The following is a 14,598-nucleotide window of genomic DNA, read 5'->3' on the forward strand; positions in this document are numbered from 1 at the left end:
AAAATGAAACTTGACTTGCCTTTGCATGTATTTGGTGTCACTGGTGGGGCAGGATTTGCTCACTTTTTTAGGTAACAGCAGCAGCAGCAGCAGCATGACTGTTTGATAGTGAATCATAAACACTGATGATACTATGGGAATCATACTGGATATTTAGCAGATGAAGTAAACATTGCACATATTTGAAAAACATGCAAGCCCTCAAAACACAAGACAAAAGTCAATAAAATTTGTGTTATAGCAGAAAAAGGTCACAAACTACTGCTTATGACAGGAAAAGCTGTTATGAGTCAGATTGTCCTTTCCATAGTTTGGAGTTCTTTCCCTTGACTGCGCAAGTTGAGTTGCACCCATTTGTTGTCTGGAACACATATTTATGAAAATGTATATATTTGTATTAGTTGTGAGTCAAGTAGCATTCGAAGCTCTGTAGCTTATAGAAATGAAAAAAATCACTTCAGATATTTAGAGAATCAGCTTCAGACTTTGTGTGAACTGCCAGTGTGAAGTAAATGTATTTTCCAAGCCCTGGATACATTGAATGTAAGCCTGCCTGGTGATAGATGCTGATTTGTATCCTTGTTTGTCCATCTCAGTCACAATGCAAAAAGTCAGACCAAAACTAACACAGACAAAATTTTACCCCCATTACACTCCAGTAAGCCCCAACGTAGATGCAGCCCTTGGGTCAACATTATGCAGAAAGTCAGGGGTTTTTTTTCCATCAGTTAAAGGATTTCTTCTGTTTGGACTGAAAATGTCAGAACCTTAGATGCAAAATTTGGAAAACTGAAGATATCCAATTAACTGGTTCTCATCCCTTTTTCAGGCAATGGTTGTGACAATTCTCAGTTGAAAGAAATATGGAGGTATCCATCAGGATGTCTTGAGGAACTTGTCCAGCCTTCTCTTGTGCCTATGGGTTACATGTTGGGAGAGTTCTCCCAGTCCGATCTCGCCCGGGGGAGCAGGGTGTCCAACATTCAGTGCGAGGAGTGTGGGAAAACCTTCACTCAGTGTATTGCCAAGAAGATCCATATGGAATCTGTACATATGAATGTCACCTATCCCTGTGTTTGTGGGAAGGTGTATCGGTACCGTAGGGCATTGCGGAGGCACATGAAGAACCAGGGATGCAGTGGGACCAGTCAGTAATTATGTGAGTCAAGGGTACTAGATTAAGCCCTGTGTGCAACAGTTAAAGTGCTTGAAAGAGGATTATGCTGCTGACGTTATTGCTCTTCAAGTGTGCCATGTGTGTGTGCCAACTTGTACTGGTTTCTACAATGAAACCTCATAGAACTGTATTCAAGATGGACAGGGCCACATCCCACAAAGCAGTGTTTGAAATATTGTATGGGCCAGAGGCTTAACACTGGTTGTTATTGTATCTGGCCAACAGTTTCAAATATTTGCAGGCCTTTTGACCTTCAGTAAGTTATTTGTGTTTGTTTGTTTTTTCTAAACAGAAATCTTTTCCTTATTTTTATTTTTCTTTATTAATGTTCAGGAAAAATCCATGATATATCATGTCTTGAAAAGACAAACTTGCTTTCACTTCCACAAAGTCATCTGAGAGTTATGGTCATGCTAGTTCTAAGATCACTTTGTGGAACAGGCCCAGTCCTTGTTTTATTCCCTTAACACAGAGTACCAGGGAGGGAAGCAACAAGTACTTGTCTAAACTTGTGCTCAAAGGGGTGGTAGGGTAGCACAGTGCTTAAACCGTTTTGCTGGCCATGACGAAGACCCAAGTTTGATTCCCCTCGTGGGTACAAGGTACGAACCCCTGTCACTCATTCACCTGTTATAGTAGCAGGGTCAGGAATAAAAAAAAAAACTGATCTTCAGCTCACTGAGCAGACGCTCAGCAGACGTAATATTTCCGGAATACTGTGAACAAGGGATGTCTTCACCAAAGAAATCTTTTTGGGAAAAGTTGAAAATATTTCCCAACAAAGCCCTGTTTTTTTGGACAACAAGTTTGATGTGCATATTTAATGTGTATCATTGACATGCATTGAAAGCACCAAACTGATATCCTGTTACTTTTCTTGTGTACAGGTGAATTTGATCGAAAAGAGGAACAGTATATTTGTAGTCCTCCATGATGCTGATGTAGCAAGCTTTGGGTGATTGTCACCTTTGGTTAATAGTGTTACATCATCATTAAGACACATTCTGACGGAACTGGTTGCTTGTCTTAACGACTTGCACCAAGGAAGTTGTGTTGCTGAATTCTAGAGGTGCTCCTATTCTTGGTTAGAGAAGACCATATGAAAAGCACATACACCCATTGACAAATGGAGCCTCAGATAATGTCTTCAGGGAAGTTACCTCAGAATACATTAATACTTGTAGTATAACTGGTTTGGGAGGTCAGTATTCAAGTCTTAGGGAGAGATAAATGAGTTTTACTATGTACTGGTTTTCCCAACATCATTACTAACTGGACAGAGAAGGCGTAATTATACAGGGGACATACCAACCAGAGAAATATGTTAGAAAGACATAGGACCTATGCCTTTCAAGTACTATTTTCCTGCTGACAGGCTCACTTGACATGGCTGTCATATTTATCTAATGAAATAAACATGTAATGGTTATTGTTTAGCTATCTCCTTTCCAGATCCAAATCCTGTGAAATCGAAGGATCTGTTTCAAAAGAAAATTATGTCTGTTGCTTTCAGGACTGTTTCCTATCATTCATTGCAATGTTTCCTTCACCACTGATCTTAGAATGGGTGTAGTAGCTTTCATATTTTCTTCCTTGCAGACTATGGAACTCCCGATTCTCTTGCGAGTTCTTTACATTCTTTGACAAGAACTGGACTTTTCATTGGAACATCATCAGGGGAGGCTTCCTCATCCCGGACTGCTCGTCATTCAGATTCACAAGTTGGTTACAAGTGCGATGAATGTGGCAAAGTATTCACGGAAACTGGGACGAGGAAGGCTCACTGGGAATCTGTTCACAACAACGTGACCTATTCATGTCCTTGTGGGAGGGTGTACAAGTATCGCAGCGGGTTCAGGAGACACAGGTTGTTGTGTCCTCAAGGACTTGGTGCAGACCCTATCAAGAGATCTTCTGGGGATTTGTCATGATGAATTGTGCTGTCTGACAGATGCATGGAGTTTATCACTTCACAATAAAACAGGAATGAGGCCAGGGGCCCTTACCAGTTTGGCCACAAATCAGAATATAAGTTTTCATTTGACGAAGAAATTCAGGATGTAAACCTTCCCTTCATGTCATGATGAAAGTGAACTGAATGTGTATCCATAGAGATCTGTGAAGGAATTGACCTGAAGCAACCGCATAGACCGATGATGATATCAATCAGTGGATTGTCTTGTCAAAATTTGTTATACAGATGGTCATGTGGCCAGAAGATTTCTGCAAGCAGATTTATACAGACAGACAAACAAACTAAAAGAACTTTTGCTCAAGTTGACTCAAAATAATAATTAGGTTTCATTTTAAAAGCATAGGAACCGGTCTTTGAGTGTGCCCAGCAGAGCCATTGTGAGGACAAAATATATGGTGAAAATGTTTTTGAAGGGTGATCAAGTTGATTCAAAGACTGCTATGACATAAACTTGTCATAGGTACCGTAAATTTGTGTTGGGTCGGATGAGTAAAAACTGGAATGAGTAGCAGAGAATATGTGGATTTTTCGGACCTTCTGAAGGATTTGGGCCTTGCTATAACCATTCAATATGACCCTTAGTTCCAATTTGTTTCACAAAGTTGTTTTTTAGCTTGATCTCTAAAGGACCTTTGAACTTCAAAGGATGCTGTGCTGAACTGATTGCCATGCCTAGAATACATGTCAATTAATTCATAGAGTTTGTTTCACATTTTTGTCATTAAAGTATTGCATAAAACATCTCTGTTTGTTCCAAACTCAAGTTTTATCAAAACCACATCACGGAGTAATGCAGTTTCCACCTCAATCAACAGAAACACATACATAGTCAATCCTTGAATGAATGTCGGACATTTAAAGAACACAAAATTATCTCAAATTTGTTTGACAAATATATGGCTTGATAGAAGCTGTTCCATTTTGTTGCTTTCAGATTATGGCAACGTGGGGTCTGAACTATATCTAGAGGAAAGTTCCTTGAATGATCTTGCCCGAGCTGGAGTACACATTGGAGGAAACGTCTCCATGAGGGGCCCGGGGGTTTCGGTACAAGGGACTCATCAGCCTTGTGCTCAAGTTGGTTTTAAGTGCGATGAATGTGGCAAAGTATTCACGGAAACTGGGACAAGGAAGGCTCACTGGGAATCTGTACATAACAACGTGACCTATTCTTGTCCTTGTGGGAGGGTGTACAAGTATCGCAGTGGGTTTAGGCTGCACCGACAGAAGTGTCCTCAAGCTGTTGGTGTGGAACCTATTAAGCAGTTTCAGATGAAGCTCTCTTAAAGGGGTTTGGTTTGCTCAGATAATTGTTGGTCCTAGAAATTTTTATGGAGTTATCATAGCTTGGTTTCATCAGTTTCAGATGAAGCAGACTTAAAGCTGGGCTCTGTTAATTTAGGGTCCTTGAGATTTTGCTCAAGTTATCAAAGTGTTCAGGCCACATGGGCAAAGGTGTGGGAACCTATTATACAGTATGAGATAAAGTTTTCTTGAAGAGGACCATAGATTGGTGGATTGGTCATTCTGGCAAGTCTAAAGCATGTTATGACGGATCAGGCTATGCCAACAGAGGTGACCTCAACCTGCTAGCTAGAACTCATTACGCTGCATAAAATGAAAGTCTCTGAAAGGGGTCCTTTTACTAGTTAATTGGTCATCCTTGCAAGTCTGATTCAAGTGATCACAGATCTGGGACAGAAGTGTCTCAGAGCTGTTATGTGGAACCCATTATGCAGTATCAGATGAATGCATGTTATCACAGATCAGGGATACACCTACAGAAGTGTCTTCAAGCCGGGTTCCATTCCATCGGGTGAAGCTGTGTTACAAGGAAACCTTGAGAGATGTCCTCAAGCTGATAATGTGACATCCATTATACTTTTTCAGAGGAACCTCAAAGGAAGACTCTGCTTTTGTAGTTTTGTGTCTGATTCATGTTTTTAAAGTGTATAGTAATCCTGGAATATTGATTTATTGGGTTTTTATATATTTTTTTTTGTATCCCTGCAACAACAAAGTTGCAGGGGATATAGAAATGGGTTTCGTTCGTCTGACCATCTAGCATGATCCCAAGATGTGCCCAGATAAGAACTTTATTTTTTGCATTATCCAATTATCCATTATCCAAATGACTTCTCCTAAACTACACATACTGGCTTCATCAAACTTGGTACACTTGTCAAGCATGAGCTGTGGATGTGCCTTTTGGGGCTTAGACCCAGATATGACTTTAAGTTTTTTGCGTTTTCCCTGGAAACATGAGTTAGACTGTGGCTTTTAGGATGTTATCTCATCCAGGAGATCACTCAAGCTTTTTGCTTTATCAAGCATGGTACATATGTTCGCCATGTTCACCATGATGTGCCTTTTGGGATTACACCGATATGTGAAGTTGAGTATTTGTGGTATTCATGAAAACAAGTGTGACCTTGTGCTCTTTTCCCCAGCACATCTTTCAAACCATTGTTTATTTCTTCACCAAACTTGGCATATAGATAGGTCTGCTGGTATCGTGGTGCCTTTTGGTAGGTTTGGATTTCGGAATGAAATCATTTTTTCGTATCCATGACAAGTCTGACCTTGACTGAATTTAGTGGTAGTGTTCTTTTCAGGAGCAGAAGTGTAAAACCTTACAATACTCTCCTTGCACACCAAAACATTGAGATACTATGATCATAATTAGTAGACATATTCATGAAGAATCTTTTGCCATAACAGGAGATGTTGATGCCTTTGTCTTCTTGTTATGACTAAGACTATTACCTTGTATCAAAAGGCATGGAAAACTTGTCTATGACTGAACTAATGCACTTCCACGTTGAAAATAGTCTCCATTGAATCATGATTCAGCTTGACTTTCCTGACAAGTGTCTAACTGTTAAATTTTGTTAACATTTCTTATTTGATATACCATTTTATTGTTTGTATACCATTTCCTGCAAAGTGTTATCAGTATAGTTTGGGATTATTTTGTTTTCAAAGACAATTTCTGTTTTATTGTCAGTAATTATTCTTACTTCATCTGAATAAATCATTGACTTGTGATGTGAATTTGTTTTAATATCAAGACTTAAGAATCTTACAGACGTCAAACAGTCCGTCCAAGAGGTGTTTATCGATCAACTGGACAGTTTTGTTACAAGGGATGAGAACTGAGATTCTGTGAACATGCATAGTGAAAACGGGCTTTGATAAACTTGTGTATCTGAACAAGGGAAATAACTCAGTATTGTTTCGAAGACATGGAAGAGTCTGCAAGTTTTATACGTACTGTTATCCAGGCAGCATCTCTCTGTTGGAAGAGGGTACTAGAATCATGTTAATCTCATCAGAGTCTCAAGTTTAAATTGTCCGAGTATCAATTGAGGGAGTAATGACCTCAGGATCTCCGTTATTTTCATGGGCTTTTGATGTTTTGGACTTCTTTGTACGGGTTGAATCCCACACTGCTGTGGAACTCATTCTCTGTGTAGTCTGCCCAGATACGATTCATGTGGATAAAGTTCGAATATGCAGATTGTTCTGTTCTGCTGCAAGCCATAGTTTTGTGGATTGTTCATCTTTGGGTTTGGATGAGGCTTTTGTCACTTAAATTCATGTTCCAGAAGTTGAATTTATTTTGTTTGGAAATTAAATATTTGTTTCGATAGCAGCCATAACAACGAACAGCAACCTGTATTACAAGACTTGCCTCGTTGAGCTATGTGGTAAAGATGTTTCACAGGGGAAGGTGGGTGGACCAGCGTTTAAGGTGTTTGCTAGTCACCCTGAAGACACAGATTCCACTAACCATATGGGTACAATGTGTGAAGCTGATTTCTGGTGTCCCACTGATATTGCTGAGTTAATGCTAAAATTGGCATGAAACTAAATATTATATCACTCATTCACTCAGAGATTTCCTGAGCACCTCCTTCACCTTAAGGAACTGGACACAATGGACTCCCAAGAGTTACTGTTATTGTCTCTTTCTCTTTCAGATAATGGAACAGTTGGTTCGTACCAACAGTTTGAGGGCAGTTCATACAATATGGTGTCAGGTGTAGGAAGAGAGGTCATGTTGGCTACTTCCTGTGCAACACCTAATGGCTGTAGGTGTGAGGTTTGTGGGAAGATCTTCACCGACCCTGGCACCAAGAAGGCCCATAAGGAAGCCATCCATGACAATGTCACCTACCTCTGTCCTTGTGGCAAGGTCTACAAGTATCGCTGTGGTTTCCGGAAACACAGACAGAGTTGCTCACAGGCCTTGGGTGCAGATCCTATCAAGCAGTATAATTATTACCCATGAGACTTCTGACTTCATGGAGATTAGCTGCAGTGATGAATGGTGTTCTTGATGGTTAAGAATTCACTCCAGTTATAGATGGTCTGATGTAGGTTTTAAAACAGCATCATTGCATCGTCACTTGCAGGTTGTAAAGATTTTCTGTCATGATTGCTGATGTGTTCTTATCAGGATGGGAAAGAGGTTGCACCAGTCATGCTTTGTCAGAAGTGATGTCGTAGGTCATTTCTGTTCAGTCTCTTAGTTGAACTACCATATATCACTTTTATCTTACCTCACACATAAATGTTGTTTTCTGATTGGCTAAGCACCCTTCTGTTATTTTCAGTGTACATCACTTACAAGCGAGGTATATTTCAATGTACCGTCTTGCAAGTGGCAACTTGTACTTGAATAACATTGAATCATGCATGATGCAATGGAAATTACTGAAGTTTTACGAATGCAAATTGATGAAAGGGAGGTAACTTGATTTTCTTGTTTAGTCTGCAAAATCAATCGATTGATACAAAAAGGTTTACATTGCATTCCAATGAAGAATTGTTAATTAGGAAGGAAGGATAATTACATTGCTTCAACTTTACTAAGAAAATACCTGAAGGAAAACCACAACATCCAAGATTCAAAGTGTCTGATTCACACTGTTGGGCTGTAGTGTACAATTCAATACCCATGCTTCAACAGTTCAAAAGTACTATTGAGGGGTTCGATACGATAAATATGTTCTTCACTGGTCCCTTGGGGTCCATGGGTTGATGTACCCTCGATGTTTTTGTCTCCGTCGCCCTTTGAGAGTACATCAACCCATGTCTACCTCGTGACTGTGTCCACCCACTTAAAGCATCCTACCCGTTAACACCATCAATATCAATGGTAACGCATATACCCCTTCCATAAAGCAATCTTGCTTCAAGCACTCGACAGATTCAAGATCCCTTTCTGCAGCTTCAAATAGCTCACAACAGGGTTTTATCACAAACATCTTTCTCAGAGCACCAAGTCAGATTTAATTACATTTTCCCCATTTTTATGGCTTCTATCTACACCATTCAATTATTTCCTGTAATAACGTGTCATGTGATGGTCATGTAAAACACAAACACATGCCATCATTTTGTGTGTTGATGTGATATGACAAAAACAAGTGGCCAGGAAAATCTGTTCATTGTAGGTACTGAACACAAGTGAAGTCAATGTCTTGTAATATAATTAGTTGTAGAGGTTCTGATTTACTGGGCTTTTCAACAACATTTGTTGTAACAGGTAATGCAGGGATTTTGTGTTAGAATGACTTCCCTGCTCAGTTAGAGAGAGATGACCAAATTGACAGGGCAGGATCTATGTTGATATTCTCTGATGCTGTCGATCGTTACAATATCAATCAGTGGATTGTCTGGTCCGGAGGAATGGTTGGGAAGTCCAGTGATTTAAGCTTCTGTTCATCATGTTGAAGATTCATGTTCGAGTCTCCACGTGGGTACAAAGTAAGAGACTAATTTCTGGTGTTCCCAGCCGTGAAATTGCTAAAAGAGGCATAAAACTAAACACACTTACTCTGGTCCAGATTTATCATCTGTCATGGCCGAGTGTCGTTGATGATGAGTCATTATCACCTTATATCATAGGTAATTACTTGCGTTTTATGGAAACCACTGTCATATGTATAAAAAGCTGTTAAATATTTTCTGGTCAAAGATGTGCTTACATACTGATTAGAATTACAGTTTGAAATTTTCAGTGTCACCAACATTAACTCATCATCTCCATCAAATATACTGCCCAAATTTTGATAGGGATGATCAGATATGTAATTCTAAATAGGCCCAATAATGTGAATAATTTTGTTGTGTCATTGAGACTTACAAATATTCCAATGAATTGTTGAGCAGTGTACAGGTATCATACTCAAAGGGATGTATATTGTAGTTTGTAGCTTACTGTTAGACATGCTTTATTACCTGTTCTTGTATGAGGCACAGGGTTTGATGGGCAGTTCATTTAATCTTTCATGCTCTTTTTTTTTCTTTTTTTCAATTATGTCATATAATCTCTGTTAATAAAATCAGCTGCAATTTATTTTTATTCCTTTCAGATCCTGGAACTGCCCATCATTCAAACCCAAATGTGCCTGACCTGTCCCTCCATCCAGGGAACGGGGCTCACATGGCGCCGGGAATATTTGAAAAGGATTTAGACTTCAGTTTACTCATGCAAACTTCCCGATTGTCTGAAATTCCCCAGGATCAGGCAGGGTATAGGTGTGACATTTGTGGCAAGATCTTCACAGATCCGGGCACTAGGAAGGCCCACAAAGAAGCCATACATGACAATGTGACGTACTCATGTCCCTGTGGGAGAGTGTACAAGTATAGGTGCTCCTTCAGGAAGCATCGACAGACCTGCCCACAAGGCTTAGGGTCGGACCCCATCAAGAATTATAATGTTGATCTGTCACGGTGATGGGACGCCACAAAGATTGTTCGGAGAGTTCACGAGTCTGAACGTTTAGGCAGACATGCTCACCGAAGTGGTGTAAGACATCATGATGTAGAATGATCAAAGTGATCAAATGTTACATGGTTAGGGTTGTGACTGGGCAAATGGAATCGTGGATATTGTGGTTAATTGCTGGGCTGTATGGAACTTGGATTGTTGGTTTAGTATGAAAGCTAGCCATGACCTTCGGGTTGAAGGTCATGGAGCATTGTCATGATCATGGAAAACAAGAATTTATATGAACTTCAGTTGTTTTTCTTTTTTTATCGAGAAACAATATGACAGACAACAATGATGATTTTTGTGGATGATTTCGTTATGTTACATATTTTACCGTTTGGGGGAATTCCACTTATTTTATGACTGGTCAAATGCACTCAAACCACAGACCTTATTAAACCATTTGTAGGATCAAAGTGCCATAAATATTCATTATCAACTTCCAAGGAAGTATGTAATCATGGAAATATGTGAGGACCTAGAAGGTCACTGTCATGTTACAATCTCCTGTAAAGTACTCATTTGGTGCTGGGATGCCAGAGGGATAGTTGCAACGAGTCACCTGCCTACGAAAATGCCACATATGTAACATGTGTTTCAGTGTGGGCAACTTGGAAACATACAAGGGTACAGTAGTTGGATGGTAAAGCAGAGATGCAAACGTCAGCGATTTTATCGTAATCGGTTCGAATTTTATCGTCAGACTATGCAACTACGATTGCACTAGAAATTCTACGAAATTTGAAGAAGATTCATTAATATTCAGTTATATAGACAAAAACATATTCTTAGATTAATTACAAGAAAAGAAGAGACAAGAAGAAGGGTATTGCTGATGCTTTAGGTATCTGCTGTTGGAGATGTCTGAAATTAGAGCTTCACTCTTGATGAATGTCTTGTTATCTTTTTCAGAATCCTTCTTGATTTTAAGTATTTAGTTGACTGCTAATTTATGGTGAAGCTACCAATTCTGATCCTTGAAACTACTATTTGCAGCCTTTTGGGTTTAGCATCTTGGGTAAAGGTATTCATTCGTCACAGTGAAGGATAACGTTTGATTCCCAATGTGAACGCACTGAGTGAAATCTATTCTGATGTATACAAGGCATTTTATACTCATACTCGTGTACAGGATTGTTAAACTAATATTAAGTATTTTCTGCTGCAGATTTAATTTCGCTTCTTTAAAAGCAATCCTTGTGCTAGGGGTACCTGAAGTCCTACACTTACATGTTGTCAATCTTTCACTGATGATCAGTCATGTTGTCAGGTGACCTTAACAAAACATTTCACCTCGTGTACAGAACTGAGGGGAACCATGTGTACTTGATGTTAACGTTTCACCAATGACAAGAAAAATAAAAAAATTAAATTTCCTTCAAAAAGTGTCTTTTGTTACTTTCAGGTAATTGGAATTCTGGCATACGTGCACATACCCTTGAGTATATTGGACAAGATAAGAGCTCGCAGGATCTCGATGCCAGACTCCTTTTTTCTGGAAATTCCATGCCATATAGTTCCTCACAAAATTTGTCCCGCTCCTCCTTCAAACCAAGTGCCCTCAGTCAAGCCTGTGAGTGTCCGATATGTGGGAAAACGTTTGCCACCTCGGACTCGCGGAAAGTCCATGTACGGAATGTCCATGAGAACGTACGGTACTCGTGTATCTGTGGCAAAGTCTACACTACGTGCAGCTCATTGTGCAAACATAAGAAAACTTGCCCAATTATCAACAGATAATCTTTCTTCCTGTTTTGGGATGGATATACTTTTTGACTATCGAAGTCACATTTAACAAGAAGATTTAGGGTGTTTGTGGTCCCTGGTGTTGTTTCTTGGTATTTGAATCTTTCGGCAACTTGAAATAAATTACCTCCCCAGCATTCCCTGCGTGTAAAACTTTTTGTCCATGTGCTGATTTGGAGATTCTTTAATGATCATGTTAATGAACTTACAGAGACACTGTTCATGACGCCATCAACACAGTTTATGATCTTCATGACACTATGAACTACTATCAGTACTGTTATGATCTTCCTTGGACATCGTTGGTGATATTATCAACAGTACGATCTTAGTGACAGTGTTCAAGATATTGATACCATTCATGATCTTCTTATATTGTCAGCACTGTTCATGACGCCATCAACACAGTTTATGATCTTCATGATACTATGAACTACTATCAGTACTGTTATGATCTTCCTTGGACATCATTGGTGATACTATCAACAGTACGATCTTAGTGACAGTGTTCAAGATATTGATACCATTCGTGATCTTCTTATATTGTCAGCACTGTTCATGACGCCATCAACACAGTTTATGATCTTCATGATACTATGAACTACTATCAGTACTGTTATGATCTTCCTTGGACATCATTGGTGATATTATCAACAGTACGATCTTAGTGACAGTGTTCAAGATATTGATACCATTTATGATCTTCTTATATTGTCAGCACTGATCTTGATATTTGTTGTGTAGGGATGGGCATCAGAAGAATTAAGGCAGATGATATAAAGGTTTTTATGTGTCCCAAGTTACATCATGGCTGTTGGTTTATCCTAAAAATGTACCCCATTTAATTGAAAAGGGATTGAGGGAAATGTGTATGTTGTGGAATAACAGAATTAAAGCAGCATATGTTACAATCTTTAAGGGATGATCTTCAGGGACAATTTTTAATACATGTGCAACATTGTTCATGATCTTCAGGGACAGTTTTTAAAATACATGTGCAACGTTGTTGATGGTCTTCATGGGGACACTTTACTTGTGCATCAGTGTTGATCTTCACAGGGGCATATATGTGCAACATTGTAGATGATCTTCACATGGACACTTAACATGTGCAACACTGTTCTTCACAGGAAAGAATTTGTTGATCTTCTAGGAACAGTAACATGCAAAATGTTGATCATCTTCATTGACGGGGTTCATATGTGCAACACAGATGATCTTCATTGAACTGTTTTCCATTACAACTGCTACCATGTTAATGTTTAATTTGATATTGATTATCATCTTACAGAGTAGCAAAATAAGTACAGTCTGTTAAATGTCTACTAGTATTTGTTTTTGTGTTAGACTGCATCATCGATATCATTTGTCTCAGACAGACAGTACTACTTTTGGTGAGATTGTGAGAGCATCATTTTGGTTTAAGAAGACCATTCATTTGGGCTTTGACTGAAAGAAGTCATTGCATATGTGTTATTTGAATCAGAACTCTTTTAAAAGAGTATTTTCAATCATTCATTTTTGTCTGATGGAAACACTTAAATGCTTGATTAAAGTTTGTCATTTTATGCGTCATGTCTGTTTTGTTTTCCACATTCAGATCAGATTCTTAAGCGTTCACATTAGTGACCCATTGGTGTAGTGTTAAACACAGAGTTATGTCTCGTCTGCCAGGATCAAACATGGGTTCATATCCAGGATTTACCCAGATTGTGATGTTGAGTCTGTCAGCTCTATTGGTGTGGTCAAAATGGTAAATGTCTATGACCTATATATGTTTAAGGTCATGTATGTATTATTGAATTGAATTGTTAGACTTGAAAACTGAAAAACCGCTCCGTCCACTCACTATATCATGTGGTAGCATATCACAGAAGTATCATTTGCTTATTCCAGCCATGGTTAAGGTTTGTGAGCTGAAGCTACATTCAGTGTCTATTCTAGAACTGAAAATCTAGGGGGTATTTGTCGCCCCCTTACAAAAATAAGAAGGGGGTTTTGGAAAATGTAGGTGGGGATACCTGTCTTACCGTCTATCAAAATAGTGTGGATGTATGTAAGTTATTGCAACCACCACCAGTGAAACTATTGCTCATTTTTATTTTGACTACAATAGAAACAAATCATAGCACCAAGCTCATTGGCCATGGCCATTCTTGCAACCACTTTTTTCTAAAAAACCACTTGGTTGGGGTCAGTCTCAGGGTTTTGCTCACCTTTCAATTCACATATCGCCTTAACAGACGTATCGGTCTGGGGAGACATGACGGACACTGTTGCTTTCTCAGTGGTTTTTTTCTGTGTTGTCTGCAGTGATATTTCTTGAATGTTGCCATAGTGGCGTAAAACAACTTCACTTCAGGATAAGCTGCTGATGGAGAATGCAAACACTTTTCTCAGTAGTAACCATAGACACTGGTGACGGTAAATCATGTATGTGAAAATGATCATTTACAGAAACATCCAAAAATCATAAACAATGGAAACCAGTGATAACATTTTATTGTCTAGTAGGCATTGCTTTGGCGTGTGCAGTATATTGAAGGTTGTTCTGTCTGGGAGAGCTTGCTTATATATTTATCAGCTGCGATCACTAGTTTATTATGCTGGCATCTGGGAATCAAAATACTGTGTCTGAGTGGGGTATCCATGCACAACATAAGCATCATTTTGTCGCAATGGGCAAACATTGTAAGAATTACAACAGTCTGCAATGGTGCTAGTACACTCACATGCATGCACATATTATAAACCTGCAAATATCTCAACATTAAACCCCATTGTGCCTTCCCTAATTGTGTAATTCCATGACTGGTGAAGATATGACATTAGAATTGGTCTTCAGCAATCCATGTTTGTAAGGAGGAGACTAAAGGGTTCGATGCATGTCACATAAAGAACTGTACAATACCA

The 14,598-nt window shown here is 39.1% G+C and overlaps 1 protein-coding gene across 11 annotated transcripts in view; it reads left to right on the top strand.

Moving 5' to 3' along the window:
* LOC137281726 (uncharacterized) overlaps positions 1-14,598 on the top strand; it is a 71,116-nt gene that overhangs the window by 35,559 nt on the left and 20,959 nt on the right. The window contains exon 2 of one of the 11 annotated variants that reach the window (XM_067813280.1): positions 11,345-13,253. The exons of 5 other annotated variants lie outside the window; for them this stretch is intronic. In XM_067813280.1, coding sequence (XP_067669381.1) covers positions 11,345-11,679 — 335 coding nt within the window. In that variant the 3' untranslated portion in view covers positions 11,680-13,253. Of the gene's footprint in view, positions 1-829; positions 1,434-2,776; positions 3,892-4,086; positions 6,199-7,135; positions 7,893-9,535; positions 10,186-11,344; positions 13,254-14,598 lie in introns of those variants that run through there. 5 more of the 11 variants (XM_067813272.1, XM_067813286.1, XM_067813278.1 and 2 more) reach the window with 5 other exon arrangements.

Source organism: Haliotis asinina, chromosome 4 (genome assembly GCF_037392515.1).
Source record: "Haliotis asinina isolate JCU_RB_2024 chromosome 4, JCU_Hal_asi_v2, whole genome shotgun sequence".
NCBI classification, from domain to species: Eukaryota; Metazoa; Mollusca; class Gastropoda; order Lepetellida; family Haliotidae; genus Haliotis; species Haliotis asinina.